This window comes from Hypanus sabinus, chromosome 6 (assembly GCF_030144855.1).
Source record: "Hypanus sabinus isolate sHypSab1 chromosome 6, sHypSab1.hap1, whole genome shotgun sequence".
In the NCBI taxonomy this organism is placed as follows: Eukaryota; Metazoa; Chordata; class Chondrichthyes; order Myliobatiformes; family Dasyatidae; genus Hypanus; species Hypanus sabinus.
Genome location: NC_082711.1, coordinates 29,889,290 through 29,913,156, shown reverse-complemented (window position 1 = coordinate 29,913,156; position 23,867 = coordinate 29,889,290). Strand labels below are relative to the sequence as shown.

General features: G+C 41.8%; 1 protein-coding gene across 5 annotated transcripts in view; it reads left to right on the top strand.

The window, feature by feature from the left end:
* The window catches only part of vipr2 (vasoactive intestinal peptide receptor 2), a 149,095-nt gene that overhangs the window by 40,402 nt on the left and 84,826 nt on the right, over positions 1-23,867 (top strand). For all 5 annotated transcript variants that reach the window (XM_059971891.1, XM_059971890.1, XM_059971893.1 and 2 more), the window contains one exon: positions 17,269-17,378. In XM_059971891.1, the coding sequence (XP_059827874.1) occupies positions 17,269-17,378 (110 nt within the window). The remainder of the gene's footprint in view (positions 1-17,268; positions 17,379-23,867) is intronic.

Below are 23,867 nucleotides of genomic sequence, written 5' to 3'. Positions count from 1 at the left end.
TGGATTCGAACTCAGGAACCTTTGCTCCAGAGTCCAGTGCTGATATTATTGTGCCACCAAGCGGGACTATGGCCAGATCAGCTGTGTTCTTATTGAATGGTGGAGCAGGCTCAACGGACCAGATGGCCTACCCTGCTCTTACTTCTTATGTTATTATGTTCTTATGAAAGGACGTGATGGCATTGGAGAGGGTTCAGAGGAGAACGTGCTTGGGGAGCAACAAGGTCAGAATGTAAATAAGTCACCCGGACCTGATGGACACCAGAGTTCTGGAAGAGGTTGCTGAAGAGATTATGGAGCCATTAGTAATGATCTTTCAATAGTCAATAGATTCTGGAATGGATCTGGAGGACACAAAAATTGCAAATGTCATTCCACTCTAAGAAGGGAAAAAGGCAGAAGAAAACAAATTATAGCCAATTAGCCTGACTTCAGTGGTGGTGGAAGATGTTGGAGTCCATTATTAATGATGGTGTTTTGAGGTACTTGGAGGCATATGGTAACAAAGGCCACATTTGTCATGGTTTCTGTAAGGGGAAGTCTTGCCTGACTAATCTGTTGGAATTCCTTGAGCAAATAACAGGCAGGATAGACAAAGGAGAGTCAGTGGATTTTCAGAACACCTTTGACCAGGTGTTGCACATGAATCCGTTTAACAAGATAAGAGCACAGATTATTTACATTAAAGATTTACTAGCATGGATAAAAGGTTGGCTTTTTCTGGTCGGCTACTCTTGACTATTGGTGTTCAGCAGGGACCACTTCTTTTCATCTTATTCTGTACATCAGTGATTTAGATGTGGCCGAGTTTGTGGGAAAGATAAGTGGAGGGGAATGGTAGTATTGAGGAAGAAGATTTTAGATAGATTGGGAGAATGGACAAATGTGGCAAATGGAATATAGTATAGGGAAGTGTATAGTCATTCATGTTGGTAGAAGGAATAAAGGCTAGACTATTTTATAAATGTGGAGAAAATTCAGAAATCAGAGGTGCAAAGGGAATTGGTAGCTCTGGTGCCGAATTGCCTAAAGGTTAATTTGATGGTAAGGGAGCCAAATGTAATGTTAGCATTCATTTCAAGGGCACTAGAACATAAAAGCTAGGATGTAATGCTGAGAGTTTATAAGTTATTGGTCAGGCTGCGCTTGGAGTATTGTGAGCAGCTTGGACCCCTTATCTAGGAAGAGATGTGCTTGCATTGGTGATGGTCAGAGAAGGTTCACAAGAATGAAAGGGTTGACGTTAAGGAGGTTTTGATAGCTCTAGATCTGTACTCAATGGCATTTAGAAGAATGAAGGGGGATCTCATTGAAAAATATTGAATGTCCTGGGTTAAATGGATGTCGAGAGTATATTTGCAACAGTGGAGAGCCTCTGACCAGAGGACACAGCCTGAGAATAGAGGGACATCCATTTAGAACAGAGATGAGAAGGGATTTCTTTATCCAGAGGGTAGAGAATCTGTAAAATTCATTGCCACAGACAGTTAAGTCATTGGATATACTTAAAGCTGGGGTTGATAGGTTCTTTATCAGTCTGGGCAAAAAAGGATACAGAGAAAAGGCAGGAGAATGGGGTTGAGAGGAATAATAAGTAAGCCCTGATGGAATGGCCGAGCAGACTTAATGGACCAAATAGCCTTATTCTACTCCTTTGTCTTAAGGTCTTATGGTCTATTTATGCTAGGCTAAGGTTTTTTTGTCTAAAAGTAATCTAAGGGATTTTAATTAGTTATTATTTAATTAAAGAACATAGATTACAGAACATAGAACAGTATGACACAGGGACAGGCCCTTTGGCTAGCAACGTGGACCATAAGATATAGATGCAGTGGCAGGTGGAGGTCTACTTTGGAAAGTCAAATTTGAAAGCAGAATACAGGACTTACTTCAGCATTCTCCACAGTGTGGAGGAGCAGAGGGATCCTGGGGTCCAATTCCATTGATCACTCAAAGATGCTTTGCAAGTTGGTAAGGTTGTTAAGAAGGCATATGGTGTGTCGGTCTTCATTAGTCGTGGAATTGAGCTCAAGAGCCGTGGGGTAATATTGCAGCTCTATAAATGACACTTGGAATATTGAGTTCAGTTCAGGTCACTTTATTATAGGGAGGATGTAGAAGCTTTAGAGACAGCACTGGGGAGATTTACCAGAATGCTGTCTCGATTAGAGAGCATGTTTTATGAGCAAGCTAGAGCTTTTCTCTCTGGAGCGAAGAAGAATGAGAGGTGTCTTGACAAAGGTGATTTGACAGAGGCGAGATAATAAGAGCATAGATCAAATGGATTTTCAGGGAATTTTTCGCAGGGCAGAAATGGATAGTATCTAAAGCATAATTTTAAGGTGATTCAAAGAAAGTATACGTGGACATTAAGGGTATGTTATTCACAGAGAGTGGTGGGTGCATAGAATGTGCTGACAGGTGTGGTAGTAGAGCCAGATACATTAAGCTTCCAACACCTACCCTGGCTGAGGCCTAATGTGGTGGGCCTTAGACAATCACTTAATAGGCACATGGATGATAGGAAAATGGAGTGCTCTATGGGACGGAGGCGGTGGATTATGTGAAAGTTCTTCACATTATTGTGGGCTGATTTGCCTGTGCAATGCTTTAATGTTCTTTGTTTTATTTCTGCATCAGATACCGTGTCAAATTGAACTAAATCTCTTTATTAGGGGTACTTTATGGGTAATTAGGGGTATTTAAGAGCCTCTTGGACAGGCACATGGATGAAAGGAAAATGGAGGGTTATGGGGTAGTGTAGGTTTAGTACTTTTTTTAAAGGATTATATGGGTCGGCACAACATGGAGGGCTGAAGGGACTGTACTGTGCTGTAATATTCTACAATTCTATGGTTCTCCTACCAGCACCAAGGTCCATATCTCTCCATTTCCTGCATACTTATACCCTCTTAAACACCATTATTGGAGCTACTTCCACCACTACCACTGACAACCAATTCTAGACACATTTGCCACAAACATCTCCTTTAAACATTGCCCTTCTCATCTTTCTCAATCTTTTTTATTAAGTTTCAAATAGATAAACATAACAATAGTAATGATTCAAAGAGATGGGGATTGCATTAATAACGGTTCACGTATGCAGAAACAGACTCCGAGTAACGTGTGTAATCTAAGCCTCTCAATCTCTTAATAACTGAACATGAAAAAGATTCAAAAAAATTTTATACAGAGAAAAAAAGTCCTCCTAAACTTAAAACAAAAAACAAAATAAAAACAAAACAAAAGCAGGGCTGCCATATTTCATTGGTTAAAATCATTATTTGTCATTAACTCCGCTCTTCTATACCCTAACAAAAAGTTATTGAAAAGGGTTCAGAAAAGGTCAGCTTACATCACATGAAAATGGTGAATAAATGACCTCCAAGTTTCTTCAAATTTAACCGAAGGGTTGATAGTGCCACTCCTAATTTTTTCTATGTTTAAACATGTTATAGTTTGGGAAAACCATTAAAATGTAGTTAATCTTTCCATTTAAATAAAACGGATCTTCTGGCTATTAATGTAACAAATTCCCTTCTCATCTTAAATGTATATATTCTGGGTCTTAGCATTCGAAGATGGAAATAAAATTTTGCTTCTCTATCCTGTCTATGCCTCTCCTCACTTTAAAAATATTTTGTCAGGTCTCCCTTCAGACACTGCCACTCTAAACAACCCAGGTTTGTCCACCCTTATAGCTCATATTCTTCAATCAAGACAGCTTCCTGAGAACCTCTTCTACTCCTTTGCCAAACTTCCATTTCCTTTCTATTATTGGGCAACTAGAATTGGACACAATATTCCAAGTATGATCTAACCAAAGTTTTATACAGCTGCAACATGATTTCCTTACTCTTCTATTCAATACCCTATCCGATAAAGGTACTGGGGAGAGTCAGAGGAGGTTCATGAGAATGATTTTGGGACTGAATGCAAAGAAATGGTGGATGAACTTAATAAATATTTTATCTCAGTCTTCACTGGAGGAGACATTGGCAATGTGCCAGAAATTCAAGATTGCCAGAAGACAGAAGTGAGTATAGTTGCTGTTACTAAGAAGAAGGAGCTTGGGAACTAGAAAGGAGTGAAGATAGATCAGAATCAGAATCAGATTTAATATAATTGGCCTGGCATTTCTCATGATTCTTTTTGTTTTGCGGCATTACATAATAATAAAAAATATAAATTACTCAAACATTTATCCAGTCTTTTATATATACAATGTACAGTGCCTATAAAAAGTATTCACACTCCTCCCCAGAAGTTTTCATGTTTTATTATTTTACAACATTGAATCACAGTGGATTTAATTAGGTTTTTGACACTGATCAACAGAAAAAGACTCTTCCATGTCAAAGTGAAAACAGATCTCTACAAAGTGATCTAAATTCATTACAAATATAAAACACAAAATAATTGATTGCATAAGTATTCACCCCCCCCCCTTTAATATGACACACCAAATCATGACTGCTGCAGCCAATTGGTTTTAGAAGTCACATGGTTAGTTAAATGAAGATCTGTTTTTGGAGACCTGTGTGCACACAAATTGTTTCAGTCGTTTGTAGTAAAAATAAATTTCTATCTGGAAGGCCCAACAGCTGGTGAGTCAGTATCCTGGCAAAAATTACATCATGCAGACAAAAGAATGCTCCAAGCAACTCCAAAGAAAAGTTCTTGAAAAGCACAAGTCAGGAGATGGATACAAGAAAATTTCCAAGTCACTGACTATCCCTTGGAGTACAGTTAAGTCTATCATCAACAAATGGAAAGAATATGGCACAGCTGCACATCTGCCTAGAGCAGGCTGTCCTCAAAAACTGAGTGACCATGCAAGAAGAGGACAAGTGAGTGAGGCCACCAAGAGACCTATGACAGGAGGTACAAGCTTCAGTGACTAAGATGGGAAAGACTGCACATACAACTGTTGCCTGGATATTTCACCAGTCGCAGTTTTATGGGAGAGTGGCAAAGAGAAATCCACTGTCGAAAAAAAACACATGAAATCTCGGCTAGAGTTCCCCTGAAGGCACGTAAGAGACTCTGAAGTCAGCTGGAAGAAGGTTCTATTGTATGATGAAACCAAAATTGAGCCTTTTTGGCCATCAGACTAAATGCTATGTCCCTTACAGGTGAATTGATCATAGGGAACAAGGACATGGCAGACCAGTTGAATAACTACTTTGGTTCTGTCTTCACTAAGGAGGACATAAATAATCTTCCAGAAATAGTAGGGGATCAAGGGTCTACTGAGATGGAGGAACTGAGGAAAATACATGTTAGTAGGGAAGTGGTGTTAGGTAAATTGAAGGAATTAAAGGCAGATAAATCCCCAGGGCCAGATGGTCTGCATCCCAGAGTGCTTAAGGAAGTAGCCCAAGAAATAGTGGATGCATTAGTGATAATTTTTCAAAACTCCTTAGATTCTGGATTAGTTCCTGAGGATTGGAGGGTGGCTAATGTAACCCCACTTTTTAAAAAAGGAGGGAGAGAAAAACTGGGGAATTATAGACAGGTGAGTCTGACATCAATGGTGGGGAAAATGCTAGAGTCGGTTATCAAAGATGTGATAACAGCACATTTGGAAAGAGGTGAAATCATCGGACAAAGTTAGCATGGATTTGTGAAAGGAAAATCATATCTGATGAATCTTATAGAATTTTTTGAAGATGTATCTAGTAGAGTGGATAGGGGAGAGCCAGTGGATGTGGTATATTTAGATTTTAAAAAGGCTTTTGACAAGGTGCACACAGGAGATTAGTGTGCAAACTTAAAGCGCACGGTATTGGGGGTATGGTATTGATGTGGGTAGAGAATTGGTTGGCAGACAGGAAGCAAAGAGTGGGAGTAAACGGGACCTTTTCAGAATGGCAGGCAGTGACTAGTGGGGTACCGCAAGGCTCAGTGCTGGGACCCCAGTTGTTTACAATATATATTAATGATTTAGACGAGGGAATTAACTGCGGCATCTCCAAGTTTGCGGATGACACAAAGCTGGGCAGTGGTGTTAGCTGTGAGGAGGATGCTAAGAGGATGTAGGGTGACTTGGATAGGTTAGGTGAGTGGGCAAATTCATGGCAGATACAATTTATTGTGGATAAATGTGAGGTTATCCACTTTGGTTGTAAGAACAGGAAAACAGATTATTATCTGAACGGTGGCCGATTAGGAAAAGGGGAGGTGCAGCGAGACCTGGGTGTCAATGTACACCAGTCATTGAAGGTGGGCATGCAGGTACAGTAGGCGGTGAAAAAGGCAAATGATATATTGGCATTCATAGCAAAAGGATTTGAGTATAGGAGCAGGAGGTTCTACTGCAGTTGTACAAGGCCTTGGTGAGACCACACCTAGAATATTGTGTGCAGTTTTGGTCCCCTAATCTGAGGAAAGACATTCTTGCCATAGAGGGAGTACAGAGAAGGTTCACCAGATTGATTCCTGGGATGGCAGGACTTTCATATGAAGAAAGACTGGATCGACTAGGCTTATACTCACAGGAATTTAGAAGATTGAGGGGGGATCTTATTGAAACATATAAAATTCTAAAGGGATTGGACAGGCTAGATGCAGGAAGATTGTTTCTGATGTTGGGGAAGTCCAGAACGAGGGGTCACAGTTTAAGGATAAAGGGGAAGCCTTTTAGGACCGAGATGAGGAAAAACTTCTTCACACAGAGAGTGGAGAATCTGTGGAATTCTCTGCCACGGTAAACAGTTGAGGCCGGTTTGTTGACTGTATTTAAGAGGAAGTTAGATATGGCCCTTGTGGCTAAAGGGATCAGGGGGTATGGAGAGAAAGCAGGTACAGGGTTCTGAGTTGGATGATCAGCCATGATCATACTGAATGGCGGTGCAGGCTCGAAGGGCCGAATGGCCTACTCCTGCACCTATTTTCTATGTTTGTATGTTTGGCATAAGCCAAACACCGCACATTTTCAAAAAAACACCTTTCCATTGTGAAGCACGGTGGTGGCTGCATCACGCTGTGCGGATGGTTCACTGCAGCAGGACCTGGAAGGCTTGTGAAGGTAGAGGGTAAAATGAATGTAGCACAATGCAGGGAAATCCTGGAGGAAGCTTGATGCAGTCTGCAAGGGAACTGCAACTTGGAAGAAGATTTGTTTTCCAGCAAGACAGTGACACCAAGCACAAACCAAAGTTACACAGGAATGGCTTAAAAACAACAAAGTTAATGTCCTGGAGTGGCCAAATCACAGTCCAGACCTCAATCCAATTGAAAATTTGTGGCTGGACTTGAAAAGGGCTGTTCCCTTATGATCCCCATTCAACTTGACAGAGCTTGAGCTGTTTTGTAAAGAAGAATGGGGGGAAATTGCAGTGTCCAGATATGCAAAGCTGATAGAGACTTAACCACACAGACTGTAATTGCTGCCAAAGGTGTATCTACTAAATACTGACTTGAAAGGGGTGAGTACTCGTGCAATCAATTATTACTTGTTTAATAAATGTAATTAAGTTAGATCAGTTTGTAGAGATCTGTTTTCACTTTGACATGCAAGTCTTTTTCTGTTAAACAGTGTCAAAAAAGGCAAATTAAATCCACTGTCATTCAATGTTGTAAAACAATAAAACATGGAAACTTCCAAGGGAGGTGAATACTTTTTATAGGCACTATATACATATAGAAGTGTGTGTGTATATATATATATTTGTTTCCCTTCTCTTTTGACTACTTATTTAAATAAGAGGGGAAACAAATACTGAGGTCATGTTTATGGGTTCATTGTCCATTTAGAAATCTGATGGTGGAGGGGAAGAAGCTGCTCCTGAAACTTGAGTGTGTCTCTAGGTTCCTATACCTCTTCTTTGATGGCAGCAACAAGAAGAGAGCATGTCCTGGGTGATGGGGGTCCTTATTGATGATGCATGCCACCTTTTTGAAGCATCACCTTTCGAAGGGGTCCAGGATGCTGGGGAGGCTGTTGCCCATGATGGAACTGGCTGAGTTTATAACTTCCCGCACCTTTTGCCAATCCTGTGCAGTGGCCCCTCCATACCATACGGTGACGCAACCAGTTAGAATGCTGCCCATCGTACATCTGTAGAAATTTGCGAGTGTCTCCTCCAAGTCCTAATGAAATATTGCCTTTGTAATTGCTTCAATGTGTTGGGCCCAGTTTTGATCCTCACAGATGTTGACAGCCAGGAGATTGAAACTGCTCACCCTTTCCACTTCTGATCACTCAAAGAACACTGGTGTGTGTTCCCTTGACTTTTCCTTCCTGAAGTCCACAATCAATTCAATGTGTTAACGATGTTGAGTGCATGGTTATTACCGCGACACCACCCAACCAGCTGATCTATGGTGCTCTTGTATGCCTCCTGGTCACCGTCTGAAACTCTGCCTATAATAGTTGTGTGGACAACATATTTATAGATGGCATTTGAGCTGCGTCTAGGCACACAGTTGTGGGTGTAGAAAGAGTAGAACAGTTGACTAAGCACATATCCTTGAGGTACATTAACATAGATTGTCAAGAAGGAGATGTTATTTCTGATCCCATGTTTTGCAGCTTGTTGTTTAGAACTGAAGGTATGGTTGTGTTGAAAACTGAGCTACAGTCAATAAACAGCAGCCTGACATATTACTATTGTCCAAGTGATCCAAGACCAAGTGGAGAGCCAGTGAGTTTGTGTCCGCTGTTGTTCTATTATGGCAATATGGAAATTGCAGTGGGTCCAGGTACTTGCTTAGGCTCGAGTTGAATCTATCCATGACCAACCTCTCAGAGCACTTGATCACAGTAGACCTGAATGGCACTGAGCTACCTTTCTTGTGCACTGGTATGATTGTTAAGCAGGTGGGAACCTCCAACTATAGAAGTGAGAAATTGAAAATGTCCTTGAACAGTACAGCACAGGTTTTCAGAGCCCTACCAGGCACACCATCAGGGCCTGACGCCTTGTGATGGTTAACCTTCTTGAAAGATGATCTGACATTCTCTAAGACAGAGATCACAGGGTCACCAAATGCTACAGGGATGCCCATTATGTTCTCGAAGGCCCACACTCATCTATAAAGCTCTTGGAGACAACTGTGGAGTATTCATTCAGACTTGAAGATAAATCCATAAATATTGTTCTGTTGCCCAGTCCACCAACTCTAAGCAGTCCTGGAAGCACTCCTCTACGTCTCTTTACCATAGCTTCTTGTTCTTTATCACTGGTCCTACAGTCTTTAGTCTCTGCCTATATGCTGGAAATAGAAGCACAGCTGATGACTTTCAAAGTTGTGGGTGTGAGATGGTATGGTCAAGTGTGTTGGCTCCTCTGGTTGCACAGGTGATATGTTGGCGGTAGTTGTTCACTTCTTCAAGCTGGCCTGGCTGAAGTCTGCCACAATGATAGAGAAGGCATCAGGATGCCTGCTTCATGCCTGCTGATTACGTTGCTCAGCTCCTCCAGTGGGTGCCTGAGGTGGGATATACACCGCTACCAGAATGATAGCAGAAAATTCCCTGGGTGGATAAAATGGATGACGTTTGATTGCTAGATGTTCCAGGTCATATGAACAGGGCTGAGATAGAACCTCCACATTTGTGCATCATGATGAGAATACTCAACATCCTCTGCCTTTAAAAGACTGAGCTGTCCTGTCTTTGCAGAGAACAGTGAAGCCATCAGCTGCATCCAAGTTGCTGGGGGTGGAGGTCAGCCAGGTTTCCATAAGACCATAAGACACAGGAAGAGAATCAGGCCATTCTGCTCCTCAAGTCTGGTCTGATATTTCATCTTGATTGATTCAGCTTCCCTTTCAACCCTGTTCTCCTGTGCTCTTCTCCCCATAACCTTTGATGCCCTGACTAAACAAGAACCTATCAACCTATCAACCTATGCTTTAAACCTGTGCTTTAAACTCCAAAGCATTCCATGACAGTGAATTCCACGGATTCACCACCTTCTGATGAAAGAAATTTCTTCTCACCTGTGTCCTAAATGTATGTCTTTCTATTCTGAGGCTGTGCCCTCTGGTCCTAGACTCACCCAATACAGGAAACATCTTCTCCACATCCACTCTGCCCAGGCATTTCAATATTTGATAGGTTTCAATGAAACCCCCCTTCCTTCTTCTAAACTTCAGCAAGTACAGGCCAAAAGCCATCAAACACTCCTCATATAAAAACATATGGTAGCATCTATAGAAAAAAGTATAGTCTATAGAAAAAAGTATAGTCGACATCTTGGGCAGAAACCCGTCAGCAGGACTAGGCCCGAAAATTTCGAAAGCTTGAAACATGGACTGTACTTTTTTCCATAGACCCTGGCTGGCCTGCTGAGTTCCTCCAGCACTTTGTGTGTGTTGCTTGGAATTCCAGCATCTGCAGGTTTTCTCTTGTTTGTCAAATGTAAAACCTTTCATTTCCTGAATCATTTCTGTGAACTTTGCTGGACTGTCTCCAGTGTCAGCACATCTTAGATAAGGGGCCCAAAACTGCTCACAATGCCCAAGTGTTGTCTGACCAACGCCTTATAAAGCCTCAGCATCACGTCCTTGCTCTTATATTCTAGTCCTCTGAAAATGAACACTAATATTTGCCTTCCTTAAAACAGACTCAACCTACAAGTTAATCTTTAGAGAATCCTGCACAAGGGACTCTCAAGCACAAGAAGAGAGAAAAAAATACAGAAATTAGAAAAAAGGGGTGAAGAAAAGAAAAAAGTATAATAAAATAAATAAATATAAAAAGAAGGAAAAATAGATCGGCAATTAAACTGTGAACCAACAAACAGGAAGGCCTTCACTGAAGACTTCAAACCTCCAAAACAAGTTAAGGTCAGTTGTAGAACTCTGTAGATAAAGTTGTACAACAATAAAAGATAGATTTCACACACACCAAATCCAGGGAGAGATTGTCAACAGCCCTTAGAGTTTCGATGAATAATGTCTGAATGATTCAAGTAAAGTCTGAGTCCAGAAAAAGTAATTTTACTATGAGAAGTACTTATCCACCATTTTAAGAGGTCTGATCGGGTTCCGAAGATGGCTGGATAGCCGGAAGACTTGCCACAAATGCTTCAGCTTCCTTGGCTGACTTAAACCATTTGTATTTCCCAGTGTTAAGTTTGATTGGTAGATCAGCAGGGGAACGAAGAGAGGGTTTAAAACCACGATCAAAAAGCACTTTCATTGCGCCTTTAAACTCAGCGCACATCTTTAAGGTCTGGGGTGCAAAATCTTCCACAAAGCGAATGGTTGTATCCTGGAAAATAAAAGAACCTCTGCGACGTGCCTCTACGATCAGACGGTGTTTTACCTGGTATTGATGGAAGCACAAGATTACTGGTCGTGGGCGGTTGCCCAGAATTCCAGCGGGAACATGGACCCGGTGTGCCCGTTCGAGCTCAGGCGGGTCCGGGAGCAAATCTTTCCCGAATATCTCACAGAGAAACTCGGCGAAAAACTTCACTGTTGATCCCTGTTTGGTGGCCTCTGGCAATCCAAGAATTCTAAGATTGCAGCGTCTGCTGTGATTTTCGAGATCCACCTTTTTGAAAAGGAGTTTGTTACACTTTTCCTCCAAGCTGGAACAGAGAGTCTCCAAGTATCGAACACGACTTTCTAAATCTTCAGAAGTCGAATCGATGCGGGATAAGTGTTGGGCATGCTTGTCCACCTTGTCGATGATTTGATCAATCTTGACCTCCAACTGTTTGAAAGCGGTTTTGAATTCCTTTAAAATTTCGTCTCGGAGCTGACCGAGCGCAGCCAGGGTCTCGTCTGAGAGAGCCGGAGCTTCCCTTCTCCCGGATTTAGAGCTCTTGCTAGACATTGTAAGTTAGACGTGTTCACAGGCAAGTAAGAGGTACCGAAAAAGTTCCCGACTAAGGTTTAAAAAATGGAGACATTTAGTGCAAAGATAGCGACAGTAACGGAACAAAAGTTCGGAGCAGCTAAGCAATCGCCATCTTACCGGAAGTCCCCATCATCCAAATCATATAACGTGAAAATAAGTGGTCCCAATACTGACCCCTCTGGATATCCATTTCTCACCAACAGCCAAAAAGAAACGGCCCCTTTATTCTGATTATTTGCCTTCTGTAAATCAGCCAAACTTCCATCCATTATATATCTTCCCTGTAATACCATAGGCTCTTATCTTATTAAGCATTCTCATGTGTGGCACCATGCCAATGGCTTTCTGAAAATCAAAGTAAACAGCACACATTGACTCTCTCCTTTGCTATTCTGCCTGTTATTTCCCCCTCAAGGAACCCATTCTGGCTTTGGCACCTCTGATCATAAGATATAGGAGCTGAATTAGGCCACTTAGCCCATTGAGTCTGCTCCACCATTTCATCATGGCTGATCCAATATTCCTCTCAGACCCAGTCTCCTGCTTTCTCCCCATATCCCTTCATGCCTTGACCAATCAATCTCTACCTTAAATATACATAAAGATTTGGCCTCCACAGCTGCCTGTGGCAAAGAATTTCACAGATTCATCAGCCTCTGGCTAAAGAAATTCCTCCTCATCTCTGTTCTAATAGACGGCCCTCTATTCTGACGCTGTGTCCTCTGGTCTTAGAGTCTCCCACCGTAGGAACCATCCTCTCCACATCCACTCTATCGAGGCCTTTCACTATTTAATAGGTTTTAATGAGGTCACCCCTCATTATTTTGAATTCTAGTGAATTCAGGCCCAGAGTCATCAGACACTCTTCATATAACAAACCGTTTAATCCTGGAATCATTTTTGTGAACCTCCTTTGAACCCTCTCTAGTTTCAGCACATCCTTTCCAAGATAAGATGCCCAAACCTGCTCACAACACTCCAAGTGAGACCTCACCAGTGCTGTATAAAGTTTCAACATTATAAGCTTGCTTTTATATTCTAGTCCCCTTAAAATGAATGCTAACATTGCATTTGCCTTGCTCACCACAGACTCAACCTGCAAATTAACCTTTCAGGGAATCCTGCACAAAGACACACAAACCCATTTTCATTTCATAGAAATCTACAGCACAATACAGGCCCTTCGGTCCACAATGTTGTGCTGACCATGTAACCTCCTCTAGAAACTGCCTAGAATTACCCTACTATCTAGCCCTCTATTTTTCTAAGCTCCATGCACCTATCTAAGAGTCTCTTAAAAGATTTTATTGTATCCACCTCTACCACTGTTGCTGGCAGTGCATTCCACACACCCTCCACTGTCTGTGTAAAAAAAGTTACCTCTGACATCCCCCTTGTACCTTCTTCCAAGCACCTCAAAACTATACCCCCTCATGTTAGCTATTTCAGCCCTGGGAAAAAGCCTCTGGCTATCCAGATGATCAATGCCTCTCATCATCTAATGTGACCTATCAGGTCACATCTCATCCTCCTTCGCTCTAAGGAGAAAAGGTCAAGTTCACACAACCTATTCTCATAAGGCATGCTCTCCAATCCAGGCAACATCCTTGTAAATCTCCTCTGCACTCTCTCTATAGTATCCACGTCCTTCCTATAGTGAGGTGACCTGAACTGAACACAACACTCCAAGTGGGGTCTTATATATAGCTGTAACATTACCTCACAGCTCTTGAACTCAATGCCATGCTTGATGAATGCCATCATACCATACGTCTTCTTAACACCATTGTCAACCTGTGCAGCAGCTTTGAGTGTCCTATGGACAGGGACCCCAAGATCTCACTGATCCTCCACACTGCCAAGAGTCTTACCATTAATATTATATTCTGTCTTCAAATTTGACCTACCAAAATTACCACATCTGGCTTGAAGTCCACCTGTCACTTGTTAGCATCCTATCGATGTCCTGCTGTAAACTCTGATCATCTTCAAGACTATCCACAGCACCCCCAACTTTTTGTCTCAATTGTTTGTACTTACTCTCCATTTAGAAAATAGTCAACTGTTTAATTGTTTCTACCATGACCATACACTTCCCAACACAATATTCCATCTGCCATTTCATTGCCCATTCTCCAAATCTGTCTGAATCCTTCTGAAGCCTGTCTACTTCCTCAAAACTACTAGCCCCTTTACTTATCTTCATATCCTCTGCAAACTTTGCGACAAAGCCATCAATTCCATCAACCAAATTATTAACATATAATGTAAAAGGATCAGTCCCAACACAGAACCCTATGGAACACACTCGTCTATCCTGCTTGTAACTTCTTCAAAGCATTCCAACAGATCTTTTAGTCAAGATTTTCCCTTGAGGAAACCGTGCTGACTACAGCCTATTTTATCATATGCCTCCAAATACCCTGAAACCTCATCCTTAATAATTGACTCCAACATCTTCCCAACCACTGAGGTCAGACCAACCGGCCTATAGTTTCCTTTCTTCTGCCACTCTCCCTTCTTGAAGATTGGAGTGACATTTGCAATTTTCCTGTCCTCTGGAACCATTCCAGAATCTAATAATTCTTGAAAAATCATTACTAATATCACCGTAGTCTCTTCAGCTAACTCATTCAGACAACTTACCTACTGTATCTTCAGATCTTTCAGTTTTCCAAGTACCTTCTCCCTACTAACAGCAACTACACTCACCTCTGCTCACCGACATCCTTGAATTTCTGGCGTACTGCTAGAGTCTTCTACAGTGAAGACTTATGCAAAATACTGATTAAGTTTGTCAGGCGTATCTCTGCCCTCCATTACAACCTCTCCAGCATTATTTCCAGTTGTCCAATATCCACTCACATCTCTCTTTTACTCTTTATATATTTCAGGTATATATATCTGTATCCTCTTTTATATTATTGGCTAGCTTACCTTTATATTTTCTGTTTTTTTTTTATGTAATTCACATCAGGGTCTAATAACCATAAAGCAGAATGCACAGCCATCCCTGAAGCCCCTCTGGTTAAGCAATCCTGTTCTGAGGCCTTCAGTTTTATTTTTCAAGGACTGTACATCCACCAGCATGACAGTCAGGAGTGAAAGTGTGAAGCCTCTACTTTACACTTGGACTAGGCGGACTGCACGTCAGAGTTCTGAAAGAGGTAGATAAAGAGATTGTGGAAGTATAGTTATGATCTTGCAAGAATCACTAGATTCTGGAATGGTTCTGGAGGACTGGAACATTGCAAATGTTACTCCTCTCTTTAAGAAGGGAGGGAGGCAGAAGAAAGGAAATTATAGGCCAGTTAACCTGATGTTAATGGTTGGGAAGATTTTAGAGTCCATTATTAAGGATGAGATTTTTGGGTACTTGAAGGCACGTGATAAAGTAGGCCGAAGTCAGCATGGTTTCCTTTAAGGGGAAGATCTTGCCTGAGGAAATGACATGCAGGAAAGACAAAGAAGAATGAGTGGGAAAATATCCTTGTATTTTCAGAAGGCCTCTGACAAGGTACCAGACCTGAGGTTGCTTAACAAGTTAAGAGCCCATGGTTTTACAGGAAAGATACAAACATGGCAAGAAGATGGGCTAACTAAGCAAAGGGCACAGAGTGGGAATAAACGGGGCCCTTGCTGGTGGTCTGGCGCTGGTGTTCTGCAGGGGTCAGTCTTAGGACTGCTTCTTTTTATATTGTACGTCAGTGATTTGAATGAAGGAACAGATAGTTTTGTGGCCAGGTTTGTGGATGATATGGAGATAGGTGGAGATAATGTTGAAGATGGGAGGAGTCAGCAGAAGGTGTTAGATAGATTGGGATAATGGGCAAAGAAATGGCAGATAGAATATAGTGCAGGGAAATGTATGGTCATGCACTTTGATAGAAGGAATAAAGGCATGGGGAGAAAACTCAGAAACCAGAGGTTCAAAGGGACTTGGAAGTCCTTGGGCAGGATTCCTTAAAGGTTAATTTGAAAGTTGAATCAGTGGTAAGGAAGGCAAATGCAATATTGGCATTCATTTTGAGAGAACTAGGATATTAAAGCAAGGATATAATGCTGAGGCTTTATAGGGCATTGGTCATATTTAGAGTATTGGTCATATTTAGGGTATTATATTTAGAGTATTGTGAGCAATTTTGGGCCCCTTTACTAAAAAAGATGTGTTGGCATTGCTGAAGGTCCAGAGGAAGTTCATAATAATGATTCTAGAAATGAAAGAGTTAAGACATGAAGAGTGTTTGATGCCTCTGGGCCTTTATTCACTGGACTTTAGAAGAATGAGGTGGATCCCATTGAACCTATTCAATATTAAAATACCTAGATGGAGTGGATATGGAGTGGATGTTTCCTATTGTGGAGGTGTGTAGAACCATAGGGCACAGCCTTAGAATGGAGGGGCATCCCTTAAGAACAGAGATGAGGAGGAACTCCTTTAGACAAGGGGTGGTAAATCTGTGCAATTCATTCCTACAGACACCTGTGGAGACCAACTCATTGGATATGTTTATAGCAGATGTTGGGAAATTCTTGATGAGTCAGGGCATCAAAGGTTATGGGGGGAAGGCAGGAGAATGGTACTGAGAGGGATAATAAACCAGCCACGATGGAGTGTAGGAGCATACTGGATGGGCCGAAAGGCTTAATTCTACTCTGCTCCTCTATCTATCTTGCCATTCTAGTCACCTTCTTTCCACAGTATCCACTTATGAGACTGCTTTCAAGGAACTATGGACTGTACCTTAAGATTCCTCCTCTGTTAACGGTCCTGCCATTAACTGCATATTTTCCCCTGACATTTGACATCCAATACTTGCCCAGATTGAACTTCATCTGCCATTTCTCTGCTCATATCTGGCTACATCATTTGGCAACCCCCTACGCCGTCCACAACTCCATGAATCGTTTAGTCATTTGCAAACTTAACCACCCACCTATCTATACTTTCATCTAAGTCATTCATATGTAACACAAACAAAAGTGGCTGCAGCACCATCGCTGCATAACAGCACAACTCATAAGCCAAATTAACACTCTTGTACTACTACTCTCTGCCGCAATGGAGTCGCAAGGTGCATCTGTATAATTTATTAAGAGGGTAGACCAATACAAGATCGACTGTTGTATCTACATCGACTAAGCTTGAGATTATCTTGCACTTGCAATTATTTAACACTGAAACCAAAAGGTAATATTGTAGTATATGACTCCCGGTCCGGAACATCATTCAATGGAAAGTCCTTTAAGAATCAGATTAAAGAATTTTGTGGAGGATCTTTACATACTTTTGCATGAAAATCATTTTCAAGCGTGAATTTATTGCAATGTTTCAAAGTAAAAACTCTAAAATAAAATCTGAAGAAAATGTACAATTTATTTACTCCACTTGGTATTGGTTCCAATCACCATGAGCAGGAATAAATCCATTAATCTTTCTCTTCAAGGCAATGTAAGCAAGAAATGCACAGCTGACGGGTGGACAGATACGTTTCCAGATTATGATGAAGCATGTGTATTATCCACTGAATATAACATCACTGAGAAAACTGAAAGGGTAAGCACACAAACCTATGTTTCTCACCTCCTTCAGTAGGCATCCATATCTGGACCTACCCCTCCATCAGCTTCTGTCTTTACTGCATCCCACTGTGGGGTGAACTTTGTCCTCATTCACTCAAGGACTCTTTAAAGTTGTCCTTTTGTTTTGACAGAAAACAGAATAGAAATGTTATTTCCTATTTTCTTATTTCATAACTGTTTAACCAGCTCTGTGGGAAAAAAATGAAACTAAAATAATGTCTCATCAAAACTGATATATCATCAGACTGATGAAGGGTCTTGGCCTGAAGCATCGGCTGTTTATTCCTTTCCACAGATGCTGCCTGACCTGCTGAGCTCCTCCAGTATTTTGTGTGTGTTACTGTAGATCAGGGATTCACAACAATTAATTGGAGGGGTCCATTGCATAAAAGAAGATCTTGACTCCCTGATCTAGGTCATAACTCTGAAATTTTAATTGTGCTTCTCTTCACTAACCCGCTAAAAGCTTCCAGCTTTCTTTTGATGTTTTTTTTTTAAATTTTGGATTACCTGCATTTCTGTTTTTGTGTTTATTTCAGAGTTTGAGTTAAATATTTCAGTAAAACTAGGGTCTACCTTGAGTAACTGAAGTTCACAGAAAGGTAGAATGTGATTGGGAATGGCTCCAGTTTGAGCAGTTCATGTAAAGGCAGAAAATGGTTGAGAAACAGATAAACAATTGAAGTGTATGGTGAAAGGGTCTCTGCCCAAAGCACTGACTGTTTATTCCTCTCCATAGATGCTGCCAGACCAGCTGAGTTCCTCCAGCACTTTGTGTATACACTAGAAATGGTTTTGTTACTTGGGAGAATGTGTTTGGTTGCTGGGGTTCCTTAGTTTACTACTGTTTTACATACAAATCAACTCCTAAGATTATAAATGGATATTAGTTGTATCAACTGTATTTCTGTATGCCTTACTAAACTGTTGTCTCTTGCCACAACAGGTACAAGGTAAAAGGCAAAAAAGTAACAGGTTTATGGATAGGAAAGGTTTAGAGAGATCTGGATGAAATTGAGGCAAATGGGATTAGCTTGGATGGGAATCTTCATCAACATGGGTCATTTGGACAAAGGGCCTGTTTCAATTCTGTATAACCTCTAATTACTGCCTAATGTCCCTTGCTCCTGCAGTACTTGACATAGAAGCCTATCTTCCAGTGCATCAGACTGAGTGGCACAGCCAACACGTAGGCAGTGTATTTCAGAGTCTCCAGCTGAGAGATATCAACAAAAACTTTGACAGTCTGTGACACCCCACCTTCACCTATGGTTTTCTGAATTTTCCAATGGTCAGCGATATTAAAACTTAATCAAATTGAAATAACTATTAGAAAACTAAAAGTTAGGCAAATGTTTTAAGACATAAAGTTTTGTCCAAAACACCATAAACATAAATCATTTAAAATATTAATGCAAAGCAAATCATTCAAAGAATATAACATTCATTTTGCTTTAGTTCCCAATTCACACTTAAAAATCCACATTGAGATCAATAGGTTTGTGGACCCTGCACCAGATCTGACTTGGTCCACAGAACTGGTCAAGGTGCCTGCATTCAATAGGGCTGAGTCTTAACTCACTGCTTTTCACATAGCGAAACACCAATGGTTCTCTTTAGAAACATCGGTATTAACCAACCAATACCAGCCCAACCTACATCTGTACTGAAGTAAAATGAACAAAGTTAATTTTTATGAAAAGGAACATACTAAAACTTCTCAAATCTCAGCAGCAACTGGTGAGTGAAGCCCTTTCAAATCATGTGCCAACATTTTAATGCAGTTACAGTTTACAATCTTTTCTATAACATTTAAGGTTCATTTACTTATTATGTGTACATTGAAACATATAGTGAAATGTATCATTTGCGTTGACAAACCAGGGGTGTACTGGGAGCAGCCTGAAGGTGGTGTCACACATTCAGACACCAACATAGCCCACAATTTATTAAAGTTCAGTCAAAATTAAACCTGAATTAAGACATAATTAGATAGTCAGAGCCAAACTCCCAAATTAATCAAAACAATTAATGAAACATTAAGGCTGAAAATCAAACAAAACTTCTTAAATTGCAATTTTTGGATGGATTTGTTGAACCTGTTGGTTTTTGTTTGTCATTGTTGTATGGTCTCTGTTACGCTAATCCCAGCATACAGGCCGCTCGCCAGGCACCCCAGACCATTTCGGAAGCAGGTGAAAACCTGGCCAGCAGGAGCCATCTCTGCTCTTCAAGACTGCTTTGAGCACATTGACTGGCACATGTTCAGGGAGGCTGCAACCGATGGTGACTCTACCAGTTTAGAGGAGTACACAGCATCAATGACCAGCTACATCAGCAAGTGCATCAATGATGTCACTGTGTCCAAGACCATCACTATACACGCTAACCAGAAGCCATGGGTGACAGCGGAGGTGCGTGCACTGTTGCGGTCCCGCGACTCCGCCTTCAGAGCAAGCGACAAGGCAGCCCTAACAACAGCAAGGGCCAAACTGCCCCTGGCCATCTGAGGGGCAAAGTGTGCACACACCCAGCGAATCCACAGCCACTTCCACAGCGGCGCATATGGAAGATCATCCAGGACATCACCAACTACAGGACAACATCACCTGACTGTGCGGGTGATGCCTCCCTCCCAGATGCGCTGAATAACTTCTACACTCGTTTTGAGGTAGAAAATGATTTGGCAGTGAGGAAGTCCACCCCTCCTCCAAATGACCAGGTGCTGTGTCTCACCGTGGCCGATGTGAGAAGAACCCTGTGCAGGGTCAACCCACGGAAGGCTGCTGCACCAGACAACATTCCTGGTAGAGTGCTCAGAGGATGTGCAGACCAGCTAGCAGATGTTTTCACTGACATCTTCAACATCTCCCTGAGCAGCGCCACCATTCCAACGTGCTTCAAGGCCGCCACCATCGTCCCCGTGCCGAAGAAATCTTCAGTGTCCTGCCTAAATGACTACCATCCCGTTGCACTCACATCCATCATCATGAAGTGTTTCGAGAGGCTCGTTATGAGGCATATCAAGACCCTGCTGCCCACCTCACTGGACCCCCTGTAGTTTGTGTACCATCCCAACCGCTCAACAGATGACAACATTGCCACAACCCTCCACCTGGCCCTAACCCACCTGGGCAAAAAAGACACATAAGTTTGGATGCTGTTCATAGACTTTAGTTCAGCATTCAACACAATCATCCCTCAGAAACTGACTGGAAAGCTGAGCCTACTGGGCCTGAACACCTCCCTCTGCAACTGGATCCTAGACTTCCTGACTGGGAGACCTCAGTCAGTCCGGATCGGGAGCAGCATCTCCAACACCATCACACTGAGCACGGGGGCCCCCGGGGCTGTGTGCTCAGTCCACTGCTATTCACTCTGCTAAACCACGACTGTGTTGCAACACACAGCTGGAACCACATCATCAAGTTCACCGATGACAAGACCGTGGTGGGTCTCATCAGCAACAACAATGAGTCAGCTTACAGAGAGGAGGTGCAGTGGCTAACGGACTGGTGCAGAGCCAACAACCTGTCTCTGAAAGTGAACAAAACAAAAGAGATGGTTGTTGACATCAAGAGGGCACAGAGCGACCACTCCCCGCTGAACATCGACGGCTCCTCGGTAGAGATTGTTAAGAGCACCAAATTTCTTGGTGTTCACCTGACAGAGAATCTCACCTGGTTCCTCAACACCAGCTCCATAGTAACGAAAGCCCAGCAGTGTCTATACTTTCTGTGAAGGCTGAGGAAAGTCCATCTCCCACCCCCTATCCTCATCACATTCTACAGGGGTTGTATTGAGAGCATCCTGAGCAGCTGCATCACTGCCTGGTTTGGAAATTGCACCATCTCGGATCGCAAGACCCTGCAGCGGATAGTGAGGTCAGCTGAGAAGATCATCGGGGTCTCTCTTCCCGCCATTATGGACATTTACAGTACACGCTGCATCCGCAAGGCGAACAGCATTATGAAGGACCCCACATACTCCTCATACAAACTCTTCTTCCTCCTGCCATCTGGGAAAAGGCACCGGAGCATTCGGGCTCTCACGACCAGACTTTGTAACAGTTTCTTCCCCCAAGGCATCAGACTCCTCAAAACCCAGAGTCTGGACTGACACCAACTTACTGCCCTCTACTGAGTCTATTGTCTTGTTTATTACTTATTGTAATGTCTGCACTGTTTTGTGCACTTTATACAGTCCTGGGTGGGTCTGTAGTCTAGTGTAGTTTTTTTCTGTGTTGTTTTCATGTAGTTCAGTGTAGTTTTTGTACTGTTTCATGTAGCACCATGGTCCTGAAAAACGTTGTCTCGTTTTTACTGTGTACTGTACCAGCAGTTGTGGTCAAAATGACAATAAAAAGTGACTTGACTTGACTTGATGGTGCTTGGCCCAGAGCTGTCTTGAGAAGATGGTTCTGAGCCTTCTTCTTAAACCACTACTGCTTTATGGTAACTTCTAGGGTTTCAGTGAGATTTTCTCTTGTACTTTTACACACAAGAGAATATCCTGTAGATCTAGTCCACTCGATTTCTTCTCATAAGTACATCAGTCTTCCCTGGTAGTAGTCTAGTAAATCTTTAGCCCACTGCCCCCATAGCAAATATACACTTTCTTTGAAAATAAGCCCAAAACGGAACGATATTGCAGATGCAATCTCACCAATACCCTATATAGTTGCAGGAAGGTATCTTTACTTCTCTCCTTGATACCCTATTGCAATAAAGGCAGCATGATAGTTGTCTTTCTAAACATTTGCAGCACCTTCATACTGGATTTCAGTAACTCGTGTACAAGGATACATCGGTAAGTTTGATCCTCAAAATTACCTAATTTCTCACCATTTAGTATATACTTTCCTTTTCGCTTTGTGCACCAAAATGGATAACTTCACAATTTCCACATAATATTGCACTTTCTCGCCTATTGCTCATCTTGTCCACATCCTCTTGAAGCTTCTTTACATCCACTGTAGTATATTTCTTTCCTTCAGGAAGGGTGACCATGCGAGTCCCAGTACCCTGATTATAGGAGCACAAAGGCCCTGTCATAGATCTAGAGGCCTGGGCTACAGCTTTAACGTTTGACAAAATCCCGTTGCTTAAATTGAATTAAACTTGACTCTGGAATTAGGAGCTAGTGTTGTTAGAGGTGAACGTGAAACTAATAGTTGGTTGCAGAAGCACCTCATTCACCAACATCTTTCAGGAAGGTGATCTTTCATTCTCAAAGAATTTGCCCTATTTGCCATTACAAAGCCGTAATTACGGCAGACTCTGAAATGGCCTGAATTTCAGAATAAGACATTTAGGACTGAAATGAGGAGAAATGTCTTTTTGTGGAGATTGGTGAAACTTTTTAACCCTCTAACAAAGATTATCTGGATGTTATGGGAATCAAGAGAGGTGGGAAAGTGTCAATGATCTAGGTCTTGCGGAATGATGGAGCAGGCTTGCAGTCCGAATGGGTCCTTTTTAAAGAAACATTCTTACATTCCGGTATTGAGAGGTTCTTCTGCACAGTAACGACCTTAATTCTAAAGTAGTTAATATTATTGACATGTGTCATTAAATTTTTGTTGTGCCGCAGCAGTACAGTGCAATACATTAAAAAAGCTATAAATTACAATAAGAAATATACTATATGTTTATATATACATATATGATATATGGTACATCTGCAGAAATTTGCTAGAGCCTTTGGTGATATGGTATGCTCCTCATGAAATATAGCCCCTGGCATGCCTTCTTCGTAATTGCATTAATATGTTGTGCCAGAATAGATCTTCAGAGATGTTGACATCCAGGGCTTCGAAACAGCTCACCCCTTCCACTGCTCGATGTTTTAAAAACAGTTTCTTACATTGTATACAAAAATGAGTAGTGAGGTGGTGTTCATAGGTACATGGATTGTTCAGAAATCAGGTGGCAAAGGGGGAAGAAACTGTTTCTAAAATATCGAGTGTGTGCTTTTAGGCTCTGGCACCTCCGCCCTGATGGTATCAATGTGAAGATGGCAAATGAACTGCAGAATATTGTTGATATGGGACTTTTGTTATAATATGGCCATCATGACATATACATTATACATTATAAACACACACACACACACACACACACACACACACACCTCAAGCTGAGTATTCTGCAGTGGGTTACTCTCTTCCCTTCTACCATCTACAAAATACAATTTAATGGTGTGATGGAATACTTTCCACTTGTCTGGATGACTGCCACTCCATTATCACTTAAAAGCTTGAAACAAAAATAACTATGATTCTTTGAGTCATGGTGTTTTTATGACTGAGTGGAATCCCAGAGAGAGTAGCTCACCAAACCGTTATCCTTTCCACCATTTTAAACATTAATTCTCTCCATCAACCCTACCCATGGCCGCAGTGTCCACTTTCAAAATGTGATACGCCAGGCAGCTATCAAACCTATAATCTCTGTCACCAATA